Source organism: Melozone crissalis, unplaced genomic scaffold (genome assembly GCF_028551555.1).
Source record: "Melozone crissalis strain CALT ecotype California unplaced genomic scaffold, PUWL_Pcris_2 ptg000006l_1, whole genome shotgun sequence".
NCBI classification, from domain to species: Eukaryota; Metazoa; Chordata; class Aves; order Passeriformes; family Passerellidae; genus Melozone; species Melozone crissalis.
Genome location: NW_026535784.1, coordinates 6,876,233 through 6,897,794, shown reverse-complemented (window position 1 = coordinate 6,897,794; position 21,562 = coordinate 6,876,233). Strand labels below are relative to the sequence as shown.

The window sequence follows — 21,562 nt, the reverse complement described above, 5'->3', positions numbered from 1 at the left end:
AAAATAATTCTTGTAACTTTCTTTCTACTTCATTAATCCCCTTTCAGACTTTCTGCAGCAATGTCGCAATGAAGGTCGGCCTATCTCTGATAGCATTTCACCTATTTTGGAGTATTGGCGTAGACTCTGTGGACAATATATCTTAAAAATTACATGGATGGAGGGGCAATGTTATATTTTATATGCATACTTTCTTAGAAGAATCTTTCTAGGTTCAGAATTAAGTAGCTCCCATCTTAATGAAGAAATGATCTTAAAAAATGTAAAGCATTTATCACATATAGATGATATATAGCTGAAGTTTTCATTGTTTTTCTGGTTCTGTCTCATAGTTAAAGATAAAGACAAAATAGATGTTAGCCTCTAGCATTTATTATTAGTGGAGGTTACTATGTAGTGATGTTCATTCTCAGCACTAAAGTGGGATGGCAGCTTTCAAAATTTCATGCCTTTTTCTTCATTAAAGGCAGAAAGACACATACTTAGGAAAGCAGTGTTAGGATCCAGTTAAGGTTTCTTCATGAGAAATTGGAAGTCAGAAGATCCTTAATTTTACGCAAAGAACTTCTTATACACACCCAAGAGGAATTAAAAATACAGTATGTAGGATTTCTGATACTCCTGTCATGATAAATTAAGTGCATACTTGCTTGGTGAGATTGAGAGAAGTTTACTAATATTTTTTAGGGAATAAGAATACCATAAGCAACTTGTTTGTTTGTTTGTTTGTTTGTTTTTGTTTTATAACAGTTCTTGCTCTCAAGTTACCTGTTTAGTTATGTTTGGGTTTTGGGGTTTTTTTTCTGAAGAGAAAATCAAGTCAAAGTTGGGAGGCAATTATAGCAAGGTGTGCATTGCACATTTATTATAGCATTTTAACTCAAAATATTATTCAAAAATAAGGACTACATTATAGAAATATGAGAAGAAAATAAATCGTAATGCCTCTGTATAAATTAGAAGCTACAGATTTAAGAAGTAAGTTTTAACACCTGGACCTTAGTCCAGTACAATTGAGTAGCAAAACTAAGAATATTTATTTTATCTCTGCGTGATTGTATCTATTTTAACTAGGGGTTGGAATGATAATAAAGGTGCATAATGTCAGTTGTATTTTGTTTGAGTTTGTAGTAAGAACCTGATTTTTCAGTAGAGTCCTATTAACTAAAGAGCCACTGTGGAAGTGCTAGATTGTATAATTTAGAAAGGGTTTTTTGTTGGGAAGGGTTTATAGTAAAAAATTTACTTGCATAATACATTTCTCAGTGTAAAGCTGAGTAACTTTATTTATGATAAAGTGGGAAATCCATTTTTTTAGATAATGTTGCAGAATAGTTCATATTTGTCCATTAGTTGTAGACCTAATGTCTTCATTAAATCACATTTTCAAAGAGCTGCATGGATCGCATTATATTCTCATCCTGTAAAAAAAGACAACACATAACCAAAAATCACACACCATTACAAATGTAGTTGGTGGATATCTATACTGAAATGTGGTAGGACATTTTAGTTAATTGCAACACTTTTTTCAGCTTGTTTGGAGAAATGGTTAGCAGAAAAAGGTTGTTAATGGGTCCATGCTTAAAAAAGTTTTTCTGTATATTAATGAAACCAAAACTACTCTGTCAAGAATACAATAGCATATTAAGAAAATTAGATCTGTAACATTTCTGAGGTTACCCGTTTATATCCAGTAAAACAGAATACACCTAGACAATAAATACTGATGGAATAGTTGTATCAAGGGTGAATCTGTATACATAATTGCTAGTCCTGTGCACAGTACACAGGATTCTTTTTGCAAAATCCTAAGGCTTCTGCTTCATAGTTAGGGATGACTAAGAAAAACAGACTGAAGTGTGCACCATTGCTGAGCCAAAATCAGTCAGTTTGACAAGTAACACCACGGCACTCTTCAGCTCCTCAATTCAGATTTTCTGTGTTCAAACAAAAATGGTGACTTTTCCTGCTTTCTGATTGCTTTGCATTAGGCAATTTTTTAACAAAGTATTAATCTTTCCAGTTCTATATCATACCAATGCATCACACTGTGCTCCAGATTTTGTCACTAAGTAACTCTCAGTACAGCTATTAGCAAAAAATATTTTTCTTTGTAAGCTTTACCTTTCAGTGTATAGAAGAAAGAGTTACTTGCAGTTGCCCATATTTGTTGGCATTTCTGGATCAACACTTGCTAGCACAAAACAATATATATACACACAATATAAGAGTTTATTACAAGCTTGTTTAGCATTTGCTGGTCTCACTGTGATGATCCCTCTCTTTAGTGCTTTCTTCGGAGATGATATAGCCATCTTTAATTTTAATGAATTAAAAGACTGAATTATAGATTATTTGTGGATGTTTTATGAAAAATGTGCAGCAAAAACCCACATCTTAGAAAGGGTATCTCAGTAATAATACTGATAAGTATGTGAGATTTCTGTACATTAATTTTCCAGTAAGACGTGTTCAGTATCAATTTCCAGTTAAATTAGTCACTCTTCAGTCTAGTGGGTGATTTGCTTTGTAGAAAATGACAAATCTGAGTAATTAGCTTAATTTATGGTATGAAACATGCACAGTGGGGTTTTTTATCTTTGATTCTGTATGTCATCTGAAGTGATGCTGCTGTAAGGAATGATCTGTGTGCTATTTTGTACAATAAAATAACTTACAGAAGCAATGATATGTCATTTAAAAAATACACTATATAGGCTAATGCTTGAAAATTTTGTATAGCAAAGCTATTATATTAAATTAGTGAAAGTTTAAATAAATGATCCTTTTCCTCACTGCATTGCTTTGAAACATCAATAAACTAGTGAATGTCACTGATGTAAGGTTAACAGTTTAACTTAAGTCACTTGTCAAATAATTAGTACAAATGTTTTGTATATACATTAGCAACTAATCTCAGTAAATGTGCAAGCAAACAACATGCTCTGAATCTGCAAATTGTTTTGACACTTCCTAACAATTTTACTACATATGTGTTGTCATGAATGAAACTGGTAGTTTTCTAAAATCAACTCCATAATTCTGAGGCTGGCTGTTTCTTTACAGAAGGCTTCCAATGCCACTCCCTTAGTCAGTCAAATTAGAAGAGTCTTCACAAGAAAATACAGGCTTGTCATAATATTTAAAACATGATAAGTTTTAGTAGGTTTTTTTTGCCATCTTTAAAAGAAATACCGAAAAACCAGAAAAACTCCAGATGCTTGCATTGGAATTCTTTGGCAAGTGTATCTTTTTCATTTGCCTCTTTTTTCAGTACATTTTCTACACAAATTTTCATATTATACTTGTGAAACAGTTCCTAATTCAAGACAAAGGGAGGTGTTATTGCATATGAAGGAAGCATCATCCATATGAAGCACAAACCTGGATGAATGAACTTTGGCAGACCTGACCTACCTTTAAGCTAGTTTTTTGTAGGTTTGAAACGGTTTCTTTGCTGTTTTCAGGATAGCCCAAACCATCAACACTGTGTATGGAAAGGGTTACTCCTGCAGAAAACACCTGTGCCTGAAACCTTTTTGTCATTGTCAGAAGGACCAATGTCACTGGCCCTGACAGTCACCCATGCACTGTGCGTGCCTGAGTGCTTTGACTGTTCTTTGTGGTGCTGCTGTGGATACGAGGCAATGCCCGAGCCAGACCAATTCCCACCAGCACCAATCAGTGAAAGGAGGCAGGTAAGGAACTGGGAAGTGCTTAGCTCTTGAGGTACCCCCACTCCTGTTTCTCAAGACCTAGATCTTCTCTTTGGTAATTTATATGAAGCCAGTCAAACAGCCACCATTTTCTGGGACTCAGTCCGGCATATCTAGGGCAGCATAGTCCATTTCTCCTGCTGGAGTCTGGATGGTAGACTGGCATTCAAATGCATGTCTGGGGTAGGGAGGGCAGGGAAATGAGGTCATACACATTCCCTGTCTAAGATGGGGGGAGGATGAAGGGAAGCACCATTCTACTCAGATCCTCCTACCCAGTGTCCAGAAAAGACAGCGCTCAAAGCCTGAAAGCTTTATAATTCCCTACATAACTGTTTCAACACTTTTTGAATGGACAGGCCATTCTTTGCAATGGGATGTGAATTAAGAGCCTTGACCCACCTGTATACCTCAGGCTGTACAGTGCTACTACACTGATAGTTGTGCCAAACAAGTGCTCATCAGAGCAGCACAAATTTTTAGAGAGGCACATATGTGCAAAATGAGTGTTTAAGAACATACCAGAGTCTCTTGATGCTACAAAAAAATCTCAGGAACAAACCCCAGGAACCTGAATTAGAACCTCTGTTCAAAGATGTTTTGCTGTGTTCCTTCTTGCTTGTAAAGTAAGCATGCTACATTTCCTTTAGTTATTGCAAAAAGGAGTAAAAGGGATATACTTCTGCAAATCACTAAGTTCAGTATGATCTATGATTCTATGAATCCCAGCCCCAAGCCTCATTTCTAAAACCAAATCTCGATATAAATATGAATTACACACTTTGAAGCACAGAAGTCTTAAAAGAAGAACATTTTTTAATTGGCAGAGAGACAAAAAATTAGGTAGCAAGATACTTTTTGTGTCAAAAAAACATAGCCCCCATTGAAGTTAAAAGCAAGGGAAGGTGAAATAAGTAGCATGATGACAATTGTAGCATTCTGTAGCATTCATTGTGTCTCCATCATGTCCCAGTTTAGAGAGCATCTCTCTCGTGTGTATTCTGAATACTTAGAACAAGCAAATTAATCTTCTAACGGACTTGAGAGACTGAATTGCACTGGACAAGGAGAGCAGGCAATTTCTTACTAAAGGTATTAATTTTCTTTGTAAATGAGTCATTCAGCCCATCACCATGATTGCTGTCATATGCAGATTAATGTGTCATTTAACTTCCAGAATGCTACAGACCTCAGCTGGGGAATGAATCTCATCTCTGTTTCTGATGATCACACAGTGTTAGCAGAGGAAATGACTTTTGTTGGTATTGAACAAGACTGACAAGCTGGAACCACGGTCAGTGCAACAGAGCATTGCTGACAGATGAGACACTGCCCAGTGCCTGTTGCTAAGGATACACAGAACAGCCACAGTTAGCAGAGCTCTTGGCTGTCTTTTATCCCCCAAAATCAGTAGATTAAAATCAAACAAAGTATAACTTATTAGGTAGCTGCACTCAAAAAAGCAACTGCAACAAATAGCTACAGATGCATATAAAAATAGACTGCTTCTAGAGCATCTTTGAGCATCTAGAGATTTCCCTATTCCAAATAGTTAAAAACCTAAAAAATGCATTAAATGCATTTATATTCATAGTCTTGTTATCATCTGTCTCTTTATTACTCTGTTCTTGATATAGAAGACAAGAATCAATAAGCAGGGGTTATATTGCTGGTCTCTATCAGCTTTCTATTAAATCAGTCTGCTGGGCAAGGTATCAGCAGACCAGTACTACAACTTCTTAAATTTGTCACTGTAACAAACAGTATCAGTTTATTGGCCACATGAATTTACATAATGTAATCAGGCCTATCATATTCACTCTGTCTAATCTGATGCTTTACTATACACAACAGCCTTGACCTTGGGGTGTCCTGTGTAGAGCCAGGAATTGGACTCAATTGTCCTGGTGGGTGCCTTCCAACTGAGCATATTCTATAATTCTATTAACCTCTTATCTTGCCAAAAGCTAATCATTCTAATCTTATACTCTATCATGTTTCTTTTTCTTGCAATTTTAAACTGAAAAAATAACCGGATTTCCTTAAATTTATGAAAATGCAACTTATCTTTCTTCATATTACCTACTGGTCAGAGAACAAACTGGTTTCTGAAAAGGAGAGGAGTGAAAAAAGTCTGTAACTCTTCCTTCAGAAGTTCTCCATCCTGGCTCTAGGGGCCAGGAGCTGCTGGAAGAATTTTTTTCTTGCTGTCAAGAAATTGACAGCCACTTGGGTGGCATAAAGGCTTGTGGCTGATAATCACAATCAGTTTACACCCTTGCCTTGAGAAAACTTGTCTGGTGTTCACTCTTGCCATCCAACACTTGCACTCTCTTTTTATAAGACTTCACTGCTTATAAGCACATCACAACTCACTGAGAAACTCAGCCATGGATGATAAATTTTCAGGCAATATTATTATTGGCATGATTATATGCCAGTTGTGACAGAACAGTGTGCCCCAGCATGAGCAGAAGATAGAAATAAATATTTAGCTGAATGTAAAGAAATTTTTTCCCACCAAGTGTAAACAATAGACTATTAAAGAGAGAAAGGATAATGGCACAGCTGTCTAATAAGCAATGACAGCTTGTGTATAACAGCTCTTCTGCAGATTCAGGCCACAAATTTATTTACACTGTCCAGTCTTTCTGTGTAATGGTGTACATAGATATTCTACCTCAGGAAAATGCTCTCTCTGGTATTAAGATAACCCTCACTGACACTCCAGAAATCTGTAAAGAGCTGTGATGGAAATAGCCAACAGATACACATTCAGTACTTAACACTGAATACTTACTTTCTGGCAGCTCTCAATGAATTCATCTATGGTAACTACTCCATCTTTGTTCTTGTCCATTTTCTGTATTAAAAAAAAGAAAAAAAAGTACAGGAATTGGGTTTGTGTGGCCAAGCTTTGGTAGCAGGAGAGCTACAGAAGTGAGAAGCTGCCAGAAACATCCCCCATGTGCAGCAGAGCCAAAGCCAGCCAGCCCAGGACCTGCTGCTGGCCAAGGCTGAGCCATCAGCAATGATAACCTCTTCAGCCCTTTGTTGGATTTTCTCTCCCCTGTTCATTTGAAGCAGGGAGTGAGGGAGAGGCTTTGGTGGATGCCTGACATCCAGACAGGGTCAACCCTCCACAGTATGTTTCTCCTCCTGAATTCCTGTGTGAAACAAGTCCTTTTCGTTGTTCAGTTCAGTTATCTGTCAGCCTAGGAACAACCAGTCCAAAAGCCATAGTAAGTGGACTATGCTTAAAGAGCTTTTGTTGAAAAAACAGGGTGTGATGAGTAGGTCTGGGAAACTTGGAATGGAACTACAGAGAATAGAAAGGATTACAGAATTGGAAGGATATGTTATAACAATGAAAATCTTTATCTGCTCACTGAGCAGTCTTTTCAGCTTGTATGTTATGTGACCTACCTGGAAAAATGTTTCCACATGTTGTCTAGGTGCATCTTCTTTGAGAACGGGATAGGTGCATTTCCCCATCATGTCGTATATTGCTTTCATGATATCGAGCATTTCCTGAAGAGGAAAAAATTACATTTCTGCAATGTAGTGTGCATTTTCACCACCAACTCAGAAAAACTTGCACTGTTTGGTGAATCCCCAGCTGAGCATCCCAGGATGGGGGGCACAAGGACATGCTGACAGTGTGGGCACCCATCACCCCCAGGGGCTCCTGCACTGCCCCTTCCATGGCCTCTTTTCCAGACGACCTTCCAGTTCTTGGACACAGAAGTGCTGCTCTTTGACTTCTGGAATGTCCACTGCTTTAACTCAGAACATTTTAGGATTTGCATTTTAGAATAAAATTTTGGAATTCACCTAGGTATCTTTTTTTTGACTGAGCAGATTCAAGAAGGAACTACTTAATTCTTAGAAAATCTAGCATCTGATTTCAGCTTTCACAGATGTGTGATTTCAATTTCAAATGATTTATAATATATGAAAGTTCATGGATTGTGGGAAGAATCTCTCAATATCTCATGAATAAAAATAAAAAAGAAGTTCTGTAATAGCAAGTGAACGGCCAAAGCACATCACCTTCTTACAACTTATTTTCCCTAAAGAAAATAAAAACAGCCATGAACACACCTGCACTTATGCAGAGTTGTCCTCCTTTCATATCATAATCTTTGAATTTTGAGTGGCTTGTGAAAATTTTAATAATTTCAAAAACAAGTCATCTGTAGTATGCTAAGAAATTTTTCCATACATTCCTCTTTTATAATGAATCTGAAGTGTTTTCTAAAAGTGTAAAATTATAAGTGTAATTTATATATTTTCATAAACCCCACTTAAAAAATAAACCTCCATATATTTTGACGAAATGCTCATTTAGTCCCACTTATTTTAAGTATGTGTTTGAATCCTTGCAGAATAAAAGATGTAGGAATCTTTCTTTATAAGTCCTGTTTCAAGTCAAAATTATTAGAAGTAGATTAATAAAATAAGTAACAACTATTGTCCACATACTTAATTCATTTTTGTCCAAATATCCCACCAATCTGTTCTAGGAACTGTATGGACAAATATGTAGGCATAAGTTGAAGCCAACTATTTCTGTACCTGTTGTGTTCAGAAACATAATTTCTGAAGAATTCTGAACTTTTGCAATTTCTATAAAGATTTTCCCTTTTCAATGTTCATATATGCCTTTAAAATGAGACAATTACTCTAATTTTTAGTGTGTCTAACTTCATAATATCTGATAACTTGTTAGCACATTCAATTTGACAATGAAGCCATTCTTCTTTGAATGCAAGACTTAGCTAACAACATTTACTTTCAGTGATTAATAAGAAGTAGATCTTACCTCTTTAGTTATATATCCATCCTTATTTATATCATACAAGTTGAAAGCCCAGTTCAGTTTCTCCTGTACTGTCCCTCGGAGTAAAATTGAGAGACCCATAACAAAATCCTAAATAGACAAAAGGTCTTGGTCAGTTTGGAAATGAGCAGTTTTCCTCAAAAACTCAGAAATCCAGAATAATGCATTTGTCAGAAGTACGAAAAGATGTGTTGTTTCAAATTTCTTTACTTCACTGTGAGTGCTAATGATTTCTGGATTAATAATCTAGGCACTATTTCCTACACTCATAATTAATAAGTAAATTGAGTAATTTTCTATAAAGCAAACATAATTTTCTGTTAGTGGTTGTAGCCTCTAAAAGCCTAACATCTCACATAAGCAGCTCCCGTTGAAGTGAGTACCAGGAAAAATCCATCCCCATGGTTTAATGGTCCAATAAAAGCTTAAATAGTAGCTAGATTAATCTAAGCACAGGAGACCAATTTGGGGAAAACCATGTACTAAGGAACATTAAATTCTTGTTAAATCTCTACCTTGTTAAAGTGGAATATGTAGTTCTCAGATCTCTTAGACCAATCTGTTGCAGCCAATATTTCAAACTTCATGTACAACACCGCACACCTCAATTCTTATTACTTTTATTGGAAGTATGATAGGGAATAATAAATATATTACATGTCAATGGGCCTTTTAATGTTTTTGTGACCCATCAATGCTGTATTGCTGCAGAGCTATTCCACAGAAATTAATCAGAAGACTTTTGAGATTGTTTATATGTAGTATTTGGTTATAGATTTTTGTTTCATATTAAATACTCATTTGCCAGCACAAAACTCATTTACATTTACTGAGCATTGTCCAGATTGAACAAAATAGCAACTCACATCACCTCTATTCCATATTTCTCAGCATATTAATATTTTGCAAGCAATAGCGTTTTTTTTTTCCTTAACCATCTCCTCCACCTCTTTTTATTTGATAAGCATATGAACCCATAAATTTGTGAAACTGCTTTCATAATACATTGAGCAGAATGTGGCAAGTGTGTACATTTAAATGTGTCTTTCTACATTGCTTGCAGTGACATACAGGAAGTGTTAGAGTAACATTAGAGACAATAAAAGCCAAAATATTTCTTATTTGCACCAGCAAGGTTTTGCCTTTTGTCTAATGCAGGAACAATGGAAAAGACTACACTGAGGTTAGACATAAATTTAAAAGGCCTGGTGCACCACAAAGTCAAATAAATATACCTGATACTCTGAAGTATACACAGATATCATGGACTCAGGTGGTCTAGCAGGCACAGACAACTCTTCTGACAGCTTCAGTCTTTTTAACAATTCAATTGACATGCTCTGGGCTTTCTTAGTCTGTCAAAAATTTCTGTCTTATTGGCATATGTGCCCTTTGGGGTAAATGGGTACATGAATCTTGAAAGAATTTTGTTCATCTTGTCCACATCTCAATGACTAATTGAGGGTCACAGGGTTAAATCTCCAAACAGTTCTTTACCAATGTACTATTAAATATTAAATTGTTCAAGAAATTCAGAACAGATTTGATCACATTACAGCATTAGCAATTAACCTTTTTTATTTAGTACCACATCTTCAAATCTTTTCTGCACGGTTTTACGTTCTTGATGTAGCTTCTCCTTAAGTCCTTTGTGGAGGTCCTCAGTTGCATTATTTTCTTACATTATATCTAAGAATTGTGAATTTATTTTTATTTTGGCAGAGCAACATTTAATAAATTTATCTAAAATAAATCCATTTTTCTTTTCTTGTTCAATTCTCTTTGTTTCTTTCTGTGGTGCACCACCTGTGTTGGCTGGCTTCCCAGAATCATTTCTACCCCCATTTCCAAGGCTATCCTTCTATCATCAGTTTTAAAAAAAAAACCCTTGACTTAATATTGTTTTTTATGGGATTGGGAGTTGTTAAAGAGCAGAGACAACTCAAAAACCTTCCAGGTATGTGCTCTAAACATTGCAGTAGTGAGTTATCTCCTTCTATATTGCATCAACATGTTTTGGGATACACATAGGTCAGGTGCATTGCCTTTGTCTGAGTGTTGTGCAGGAGTAATCTCAGGAAAAATAGAAAGGATTGTTCATACTAAGAAGTTGTGATGAGCTGGATAAGGCACAGCTAGGATGGGATGTCTTTTCTACACACTTACTTTCAAGTAACTGAAGGACACAGAAATAGAATCACACAGAAATGGAGTATCTGATTCCGTGGATATAGGCCAAATCCACAGGGTATTTTGGGCTAGAGCCTTGAAAGGCAAAATGCTGTGCAGGGTGGAAGGCAATGTGTGTGTCAGGAGCAGTGCAGCCATTCTGTGTGTTAAGCAATAACCCAGTGCAGAGAGCCACAGTAAAGCAGCAGTGCAGAGGGAAGCAGCTAAACTCAGGGAGCAGCTGCCCATCTTTATGCACGTAACCAACAACTCAGTGATGCACAAACCACACACACCATCTAGCAAAGAGCATCAATTCAAGTCCCCATTACAGTATTAGAGCATCCAGATGCTGTTTTCCATCCTGGTTTAGACATGTAATTTCTAGGGAGAGAGGAATTCTACTTTTAGAACTTGTTTATTTTTAAAGAAAATTTCTCCATACTCAGATGCATACATGCTCTGAGAATGCAGCCACTGCCCACTGAGATGGATGGTCCTGCTCAGCTGAGCACCTAATGGGGAGAGGTGATTTGATCTAGGGTGACAAAGGAGCCTAAAACAGGAAGTCTGAGCTGAGACAACTCTAGGTTGGGTCTTTCTTCAGTCTGTGACAGTGAAGTTAGAAACACAAAGCCTCTTCCTTGGCCCTTGCCTTTACTCCTTTCCACAGTTTCCTGTTTGCAACTTGCCAGTTTCCTGCAGAGCATGCTAATACTTGTTAAAACCTCCTTCTGTGCCTAATTCTGAATCTTCAAGCAAGGGGGATGTCTCACTGAGGGGTTGCAAAATGCAGCATCATTGCACCTGTACCAGAGCCTGTGTGTACTCAGAGGCTGCTGACATTTCTGTTCTGCATACAGCTGTAGAGAATGTCTGGTTGTGATCTGGAATGAACTTAGATTTGTGGGGCTTTTGTCAGCAGTGATTAATTATCTCCTAGCAAGGTTGTTGATGACATTCTGATTGCTTTATCTCTCAGTAAATCTTTGGGGATAATTAGTTCATTAATAAATTAATTAAAAAGCTTATTAGTGTGCTGTCTCAAATCCATAGGAAAGCATAAAATTATTCACCTGGTCATGTGTTTCTTTATGTCTTTTTCAGAAATAGGTAGAAGTAGGTAGGCAGAACCTTAATCCATTTTTAAATTTAGATTTTAGGATTTTGAAAAGGAATCAAGTGATGGCACAGAAGTGGTGGAGGCTAGGTGTGTGTAAAACAAAGGTCTAAGAGAAGGAACTGCTCCTAAAAGGAAATGTATTTCTTTGTACCTACTTTAAATCAGATGGTGTTAAAATGCCTATGAGATCACCACTTACTAAAAAAAAATGAGCTCATTTCCTACATGACATGGACAAATGTTTTTTTGTTGAACCCATAGAATGATGCTTGTGAACCTCATGAAAATCAATGGGGCAAAGTTCAAAGTCCTGCACCTGGATCAGGGCAATCCCAAGCTGAAATAAAGGCTGGGCAGAAAATGGATTTAGAGCAGCCCTGAGGAAAAGGACCTGGGGATATTGGTTGATGACAAACTCAACATGAACCAGCAATGTGGGCTTGCAGCCCAGAAAGCCAATCATGACCTGGGCTGCATCAAAATGAACGGGACCACAAGGTCAAGGAAGGTGATTCTGTCCCTCTTTGCCTTCATGAGACCCCACCTGGAATACTGCATCCAGCTTAGGGGCTGAATGACATGGACCTGCTGGAACAAGTCCAGAGGACTGGAGCACCTCTGCTATGAAGACAGGCTGAGAGTTGGGCTTGTTCAGCTGGGAGGAGAGAAGGCTCCAGGGACACCTTAAAGCACCTCTCATTACCTAAAGTGGGCCTACAAGAGAGCTGGGAAGGGACTCTGCACAAGGACATGTAGGAACAGGACAAGGGGAATGGCTTTAAACTGACAGAGAGTAGGTTTAAATTAACTATTAGGAAGAAATTCTTCTCTGTGAGGATGGTGAGGCACTGGAACAGGTTTCCCAGAGAAGCTGTGAATGCCCTATTCCTGGAAGTGTTTAAGGTCATGTTGGATGGGGCTTGGAGCAACCTGCTCCAGTGGGAGGTGTGCTTGCCCATGGCAGGGGGGTTGGAACAAGATGATCTTCAAGGTCCTTTCCAATCCAAGGCATTCTGTGATTCTATGACTTAGTTAAGCACTGCCTTCATAATACTGCCTTGGACACCACTTTTATTATTCGTGAAATATGAACTAGTGTTTGATCTTAAGAATTGTTCTGCTCCATGGAAGTGAGTTAGCATGCTTGCTAATTTATTAACCAATAAAGTTTTGTTTTGATTAAATATGACAGAAGTCTTTAAACATCTCCATTGTGTTTGGGCACAGCATTGTGCTTTAAAGCACTGAGAATTTGTGGGATTATTTAATGACTTTCAGAAAGGTCACATTTAGAGCAACCTCAATCTGCATCTACAACAAATGAAGGATACTGATTTGGATATTTGCATGAGTGTGCAATGAGCTTTACTTTGACAATATGTCTAAAGTTAATTAGCCTCCATTTTTCTGACTGTGTAAATAGCTTTGAGGCCAGATCTTTATTTTGGCTCAATGACAATATACATGCAGCAAATGAAAACCTTGCTTTTGTATCTGTCTCTGTCTAATGGAAAAAAGAACTTCACTAACATGCCCAAAGAGGTCTCCAATAGCTGGGTCACTGGGTGTTCAGAAACTCTGGCATATTAAAACAAAACTAGTTCAAAAAACAAATGAAATAAACTAGTCTCAAAATTAATACAATCATGGGATAAAGAGAGATAAGTTCAAGCACCTAATTTTATAAGTTTGGTCTTTATGCTATATAAATCCTTAATTTAGAGATCCTGGCTTGTTACCAAAGAGCATATGGATTTAAGGACGACAAAACTCTAAGGACTCTAAGGACACAGCAATCTCACCAAGAAGTATCAATTGAGGTGTGCATTTAAGTTGTGCTCAGATCTAACTTTTCATTGTTGATGGTTGAAAATTTGAGGAATAAAGGGCAAAAAGCAAAAGTAAATTCTCTTTTTTTTACCTACAACTCCAGCTACCACGGCTTCATGGGAAATTGAGAGTGCAACGCATAACAAAAAAAAGTCATTCTTATCAACAAAAGAATTTTGCTGCCATTTCAGGTTTTGATAATCTTCCTTTATACAGGAGATAGGCAGAGTGTTTTCATCATAGGTAATTACCTTAAATTGTATTTACTCCTACACTTTGATAGAGAAAGTACTTTGGAAAGAATGATTATTTTTTCTCCAAACTTCTAAACTACTCCTCTACCTTTTGAGCTGTTTACTTTTGTTGTTTTTCTAATGGAAATTAGAAAACTAGAATAAAGATTGGAATAGAAAGAAAATGGCACAGCAGGAAAAAATGAGATCATTGTATTTTGCACATTTCACAATATCTTCTTCTACATTTTGCAGCTATTTTCATGTGATTAGGAAAAAAACCCAGACATTTTTAACTTCAGGAGGATGCTTTTAGAATGGCCATCATGCAGTTTGTAAGTACAATGTTTCTACAAGGACACAGAAGCAAGAGTCTTTTGATAGCAGTAGAGTTATGGTGGATTCAAAATTAGTGCAGATAATATGAAAGTCTGGATCACTCATGTCTGCCTTGATATCGAACAAAAGTTCAGCACCTCTGCTTTTATTTTCCTGATTTATTTTACTCCAAAGCCCTTTATTCGTGCACAAACCTGCACTCTGAGATAATCAAAGCGCTCCAAATCCAGTGCATTTCTTAAGACTTTCTGCCTGAAATACAAGTGTCAACAAATTGACCAGAAAAGGTACAAAAAATTCTTTCATTCCCATTCTTTTTAATGAAAATTGCAGAAATAATTTACTTATTCTGAAAGTAGTTTTTTCTCAATGTGCCTGCTGTAACTGAAAGATGGGAAGTTTAAGTTAGATATACAAAAGAAATTCTTCACTGGGAGGGTGGTGAGGCGCTGGCACAGGCTGCCCAGAGAAGTTGTGGATCCCCATCCCTGGAAGTGCTCAGGGCCAGGCTGGATGAGGCAGCTTGGTCTGCTTGGTATGTTTGTCCGTGGCAAGGGGTTTGGAACTGGGTGATCTTTAAGATCCCTTACAATGCAAACCATTCTATGATTCTGTGATTAGATCAGAAGAATCCTTGCATATTACAAGAAGACATGTATGTACAGAAGACATGAATTAATCCTCCATTCCTGCTCCTAGTGAGTGTATTTATCACAATCCAATCAGAAGTTTAAGGAAATAATTAGTTCATTATAATCAAAACCAAAAAGAAACATGACAAAACAAACATATCCTTTTCAAATGAACTGTCTTTTTTTTTTTTTTTAATTCCACAGCTTAAAATATTATCTCCTTTGCAGTATTTTGTACACCCTGTTCTTATCTACAGTATTGCAGTAAGATCCCTTCTTTCCATATTATATTGTGCATTGTGTGGATGACATCAGCCTTACCAGGGAAAGGCGGAACTGGGAAAAAAGATTGGGCAGTTATATGGAGGAAGAATGAATTTGCAACTTTTGTGCTTTTAAAAAATTTGCTTAAAGCCTTTTTCTAGAACTTTTTGGAAACTAAGTATGAAAAATCAGATTTTGGCTGAGTCATCTCCATAACATCAGTTGTAGTTCAGAGATCTCCTCTTGCAAAGGCAGAGAGGGAGAACCATTTTAGGTAACTTGTGTATAAATTAGGTTACCTTTTAAATTGACAGATTTTTAAAAATATTATGTAGTAGCACAGTCTGAGTTACCGTTATGGAATACACAACTGTAAAGTAATGACTTTTTTTATCGCATTGGAAAAACTTGAAACTTGAGTCACATCCCTAAATTTTCCCTAATGTGAGCCAGCCACCAAAGTGGACTTCATTACAAGGAATGGCAAAGTATTCCATTTTATAGAAATAAGCCATGGCATCACTTACCTCAAAACTTACAGATCCATTGTGATCAGTGTCAAATGCATTAAACAGAAAATGTGCATATGTTGTGGAATCTAAAATTTAAAGCAGAAAAAGGATTCACAGTAAGTAAATCTTATTTAATAAAATTTAATTTAATTCTATTAAAACTATTTGATACCAAGATATATTTTAATACCAGAATTTCATAGCAAGACTAGCTTTCCAGTGAAATTTAAACTTCCTTTCTGGCAGGAGAGGAAGGATAAGATATAAGTGCAAAGAAACCAAAAATGAAAAATTCTGTCTGGAATATCTCTATTCATTTTTATTCTTGTGTTTGCTAATCACTGGTACCTGAGCAAATAGCAAAGATGACATATTATTGTACTCAGAAACAGCCTGTTTTAACAGGAACGCTGACTGTGACAGGGATCACATGCCTACAGTGAAGGCTGTGTTTATTTTCTCCCGTTAAAGGAGGGAAGCAGACACTGCTCTCACCACACCCCACATGTGCTGGTTTTGCTCTGCACACAGATCTGTTCCCCAGGCTGAAGCTGATCTTCTCAGACAGCTGCTGCTGCTGTCGTGTCCTATGCTCACCCACAGGTGGGAGGAAATCCTCTCCTGAGAAGCAGATTCTTAAAGCTGGCTTGCTGCTGAATTCCCATGATCGCGGCATTAGGGCTTGGAAAAATTGGCTGTGACTCACTAAATGGTCAGTAAGACTCTGAAAGATGACCTTAAACAAATCATCCCTTCACTATTTGCATACTTACTAAACCTCCTCCCCAGTGCATATTGACTCATTTCAGAAACCCACACAGCGTGAATATAAATCTGTCAAGACTGTAACTTTTGTAAAGATCCTTTCTTCTATTTCCACTGAATGCCTTCTAAAAGGCACAACCTGCTCCAGGAATAATATATTGTGAGGAGAGCACTTATCCAGAGACAGCCCTCTGGATGTAAAGTAGAAGCTGCTGGGGTTAAGGGAAGTCAGCTGTCCTCAGTGGTTTTCCTTCCCTCAAAATCATGCAAATTAATGAAGGATGAGGGCTTGTTTACTTTTAATACTTAATTTTCCCTTTCTACCTCATATGTTTACAATAATTTTAGGCTAATTAACATAAACCTCACAAATTATTAGTAAAGGGCAAAGTGTAATGAAATCAGCATCCCCTTTGCAGAACAAACTCCCTCTCATGGAAAAACCTGATCAATGCTGAAATATCATTTTCTGATTTCTTGGCATTAATCCATTTTACCTTTTATATCAATCCTGCAAACCTTTATTTTTCACAGCCCAAAATACTGTTTTGTATTAAACTGAGCAATAGACTGGCAACACTCAGCTGAAATGCCACCTTGACTTGAGGAACCAGATGTACCAAAACTGAAGGCTTTGTGCTTCACAGATTCAGACCTGAAGAAAATTCTCCAGTCTTACTTCAATATGTTTATTCTGTGTGATGTGAGATAATCATAACAAGAAAAACTACAGTCTTTAAAACCTGTCTGTCAGCACATTTTCAGAGAATTAAATCCCCACCACCACTATTTGAGAGAGTCACTCATTGTTCCATGTGTCCAGTAACCACTGTAATTGCTTAAGCACAACTTGGCAGACACATTCACACTTCAGCTGAAAAATGTAAATTTGTTGACTAGAGTTTATATTAAGCATTTTAATAGTCATATTTTCTATAATCTACTGAGACTTCTGTTGTGCAACAGAATATACTATGTAAATCATCTTCAGGGGAAAAATGAGTTCTAGAGGTATAATTACTGTAAAAGGAATTTTAAATACCTTCCTATTCTTTTGATACCCATTTCTTAAAAACAAGTGAAATATTCCTGGTAATTTTCTGTAGATTTACAGAAAACAGAAAGGGATTTTAATTTTGTTGCCCATACATTATACAATATACTACTTTTTTTTGTATGATGGTATATCAAAAAAGGTCTCGTTGAAAAATATTTTTTCTGGTAACCCCTCTGAAAAAAAAATAAATCAAAAGCCTTTTTCAGAGTTGTTTGCTCAAGCAATTCTGATCTGAAATTTTGCCTTCAAAACCACAGCAGGATGAGGCATGCTAGTATTTTAATTAGAGCTGCTTAGTCTAATTTCCCCTTCCCCCCCCCTAAATCTTGAACATTATTCATTTTAGACAAAATCTTAATTTTTTAAATGAAACACAATTTCCTTCCAAGGATCTGATATCACAACTAGTAGGCTAATTTGCTATTTTAACAGGTTGAGTTAGGAACAGCTCTTAAATTAGAAATCCCTTGAAAAACACCATCAAAGCATTTTAAACATCAGAGGCAAAACCCAGCAATCACAATTTTCATTTCAGGTGATCCACTGCAAAACTGCAGGGGGTATATTCATTCACCTGTATGGCAGTGAATCTAAAAAGAAGTCCCTCTAGTGCCCTTTCTGGCATGGAAAGCTTTTTACAAAGCTACTTTTGCCTTTTAAAATACATTGCTTTTGCTGCAATCCAGTGTCATTTCCTTTCCTTTGTTATTCTTGTAGCACCTTGTCTGATTTGTATTTCTCCTGTACCTGTCCTGTCCTGTAAAGTCTTGGAAGCTGCTTGAGGAAGTGACTTGCTGGGTGACATTGAAAAATTTCTTTGGTTGCCCTGAAGCTTAAAATCTTATAGACATAATTTTGTTTGTTCAGATATGAATTATGTATTGAATATATGAATTGTCATAATGATACATCGTGTTGTACCTGGTTTTTCATCACACAGACAATTGGAGCACAGACCTACAGGTTTTAATTTGGGGAAAACTTTCAAGATTCTTCTTTCCTCTTTAATACTGGGATATACATAAAATCATTATTTTAAGAACAACTGAAATTTAAAGGCCTCAGCTGGACACATAATTTTGACAAGACCTTAAAGATTTAAGAACTCAGTCTGGTTTCTTAACTAGACATCCCAGTGCAGTTCTCACCTCCTCCTCCAAAGGATGCCACTGCCCTAAATGCCAGAGGAAGATCAGCATTAACACCAGGAATAGGGGTAGAAATAAGACATTTTGTACATATACATTTTAACTACAGTAATAGTTTTTCTTCTCTGTAACAACTAGATCTGGACAAATAAAGATTAGTCCTTTAAGATTACATTTTCTCTCACAATATCTTTTGACTTCACTTTTAGAACAGGTGTTCTTTCTCTTTGCCCATAAAAAATTCTGGGCGCAACAATAGGAAATATGATAGATTTTTTCTGTTAAGCATAGTAAAAGTGTAAATCACATAGAATTTTTTTCACTACCCAAGGGTAACTACAAAATATAATATTACAAACTGTAATTGTTAGCTTGGTCTAAAAGTTTACAAAGAGAAACAATCAGTAGGCAGGTGAACCCTTCTAGCCTTTTGTTCATTTCTATTGAGTGTGCCTACTTCCTAATAATTTCAGAGATGGTAATCTGCACCGAATGCTGCTCTTTACCTTCTAGGCCTTTATTCAAAATTAAACTAATGGGGAGATATTTTGTTCCTACCAATTAATATGGGGTTTTAAATAAAGAATGAAAAGAAGGAGTTCTGAACAGTCCCAGAGAAATACAAAAATCTCAAGAGCTCTGGGAGAAGCTGAAGAGGTGGGACTGAAGGCTTGTGGGAGAATATGAAGAGGGGTAACTGAATAGCAAATACAAGAGGAAGAAAAGAGAGGAAAAAAATTGAAATTGAAAGAAATCTGAGGTTCAAGGAAAACAACCCGAAAGTGTTACATATTTTTGTGTTACCTTCATTGAACTAAAAAGATAATGGAAATAAAAAAAATAACAAAACTCCTGGAAATCAATTAATTGAAATCAAGGTTAGCATTTAAGAGAAATCCCATAGAATTAAAGGGGGGGTTCTGTTGTTGATATGAGAGGGTACCTGCAGTGCCTCCTACAGTTCCTCCTACTGTGAAAGGGTTTTTTGGGTAAAAGAGAATGGGCAAGAATTTTTAGAAAGCTTAAAGAAAAATAACATACTCAGAGAAACTTGCTTTAATGGTACCCGTCACAGGTAGTAACTTCATAGCAGTAGACTGATTTCATGTAGATACTGTTGCACTTCATTCAGAAATACAGATTTAAAAATGTGTCCAACTATCAAGGAAGTACCCCTTGAGTTCAGATAGAGCTAGAGGGAACAATCTTGTTAATTTGAACAAGAGGCTCTTGTCAGATTTAGGAACTAGCAGACATACTGCAGTACTAATTATGTCTGCCAAGTACTTACCTCCCTGTGGAAAGAACTGAGAGTAAATCTCTTTGAAGGTTTCTTCATTGACAACACCACTGGGGCATTCCTGGAAAAAAGGTAAATTACAAGAACTGAATACCATCCAAACTGGTCCACTCAGCTCATGTGTTCAGGAGACCATCCACAGCATGTGTGACTGACACATTCAAATGTGCGACTTTGCACTTTCAACCAATTATTAATGCACATTATCACACTGAAGTATCACACTGAAGTATCTTCCTAAAGAATTCCCATGAGACAAAAACTCCTTCTATGCCATGGATCTCAACTTCATTTGCAACCTGAGCAACACGTGCTGCTGTGAGTGGAGCTGTTGTTGGAGCTGTTGTGTCACCTGTGTGCCATGAGCAGTCGCTCCCTCAGCTGCAATCAGCATTTGCGTGGTATGGAAATCAAGCAGGAATGTAAACCCTTTGGTATTGCTGAGAGAACATGCAGTCACATTCTACTGGAAGAGTTCTATTCAATGAATTCAAAACACCCTGCCATTAAAGGTCTTGTTCAAACCTTGCACGTGGCATTCACATTCTCTGAACAGGATCCCTTCGCCCAGGGTTTTTCTCCTGGGAAGCTGAAAGGCAGCAAGAGGCCTCAAAGAAAGGAAAAATAATTCTTATCTCATTTACTTCTCCTGTGTTATGCTCATGTGGAATGTGTTTGGAGCGCTTTATCCAAGGTGATTTCTTGATTGGACTTCAGTGTGAGTTATTTTGACTCAGTGGCCAACTGGGGCCAAGCTGTGTTGGGACTCTGGAAAGAGTCATGAGTTTTCATTAGTATCTTTTTAACATTCAGTAAGTATCTTTTCTGTATTCTTTAGTATAGTATAGTATAGTATATAGGATAGTAGAGTATTCTTTAATATATAAAGAATATATAATATTCTTATTATAAGAATATTATAAATATAATAAAGTATAAAATTAGCCTTCTGATAAGATGAAGTCTTCCTCATCATTCCTTCCTTCATTGGTGGCCCTGCATTTACAATACTTGCAGATCCTTTTGCCTCTTTACACCTTTTTCATGAATTGAAATATGTAACAGAATATGTAGGAAGTTTCTGAATAGAGTGACTACAAAGGAAAAGAAAGGAAGTGAAGGAGAATAAAGAGGGTTAAACCAAAGACTTATGCAAAGACGTAGGAAAAGCAGAAGGAATACTGTAATTGATTACTATGTCAAGCATAAATATCCAAGACCAGAGAGCTGATTTCTAGTCCTGATTTTGCCAGACTGAGCAGAAGACTTTGGGCAATGTACTTAATTCTTTTTAAGCCTTAATTCCTTCTCTAATGCAAAAAGGAGGTAAAAAGCCAGGCGTGCTCTTTAAAAGAAAAGGACTTTTAGAAACAAAGGAAAAATAATAAATTAAGTTTTAAGGTTCATACATTTATTTTTGACTATTAGCATGCTATTTGGACTGAGAACTCAAACATATGTGCTTCTAGTCCTAAACTAAGGAAAATGAATAGCTGGAAATGGACATCAAGAGTAGTGTAACATCCTTTAGGGGTGTAACAGCAACTTTTCCTGTGAGAAAAAATAGTATTTTAATTAGATCAAATAAGAACCACTGAGATATTCATAGTTCTGGCACCTTCTGCTGA

At 36.8% G+C, this 21,562-nt stretch overlaps 1 protein-coding gene across 8 annotated transcripts in view; it reads right to left on the bottom strand.

The window, feature by feature from the left end:
- Positions 1-346: 346 nt before the first annotated feature.
- The window catches only part of KCNIP4 (potassium voltage-gated channel interacting protein 4), a 389,782-nt gene continuing 368,566 nt past the window's right edge, over positions 347-21,562 (bottom strand). For all 8 annotated transcript variants that reach the window (XM_054295935.1, XM_054295930.1, XM_054295936.1 and 5 more), the window contains 6 exons: positions 19,926-19,995; positions 15,680-15,750; positions 8,545-8,652; positions 7,146-7,250; positions 6,520-6,582; positions 347-1,421 (listed from right to left, as the gene is read on the bottom strand). In XM_054295935.1, the coding sequence (XP_054151910.1) occupies positions 1,374-1,421; positions 6,520-6,582; positions 7,146-7,250; positions 8,545-8,652; positions 15,680-15,750; positions 19,926-19,995 (465 nt within the window). In that variant the 3' untranslated portion in view covers positions 347-1,373. The remainder of the gene's footprint in view (positions 1,422-6,519; positions 6,583-7,145; positions 7,251-8,544; positions 8,653-15,679; positions 15,751-19,925; positions 19,996-21,562) is intronic.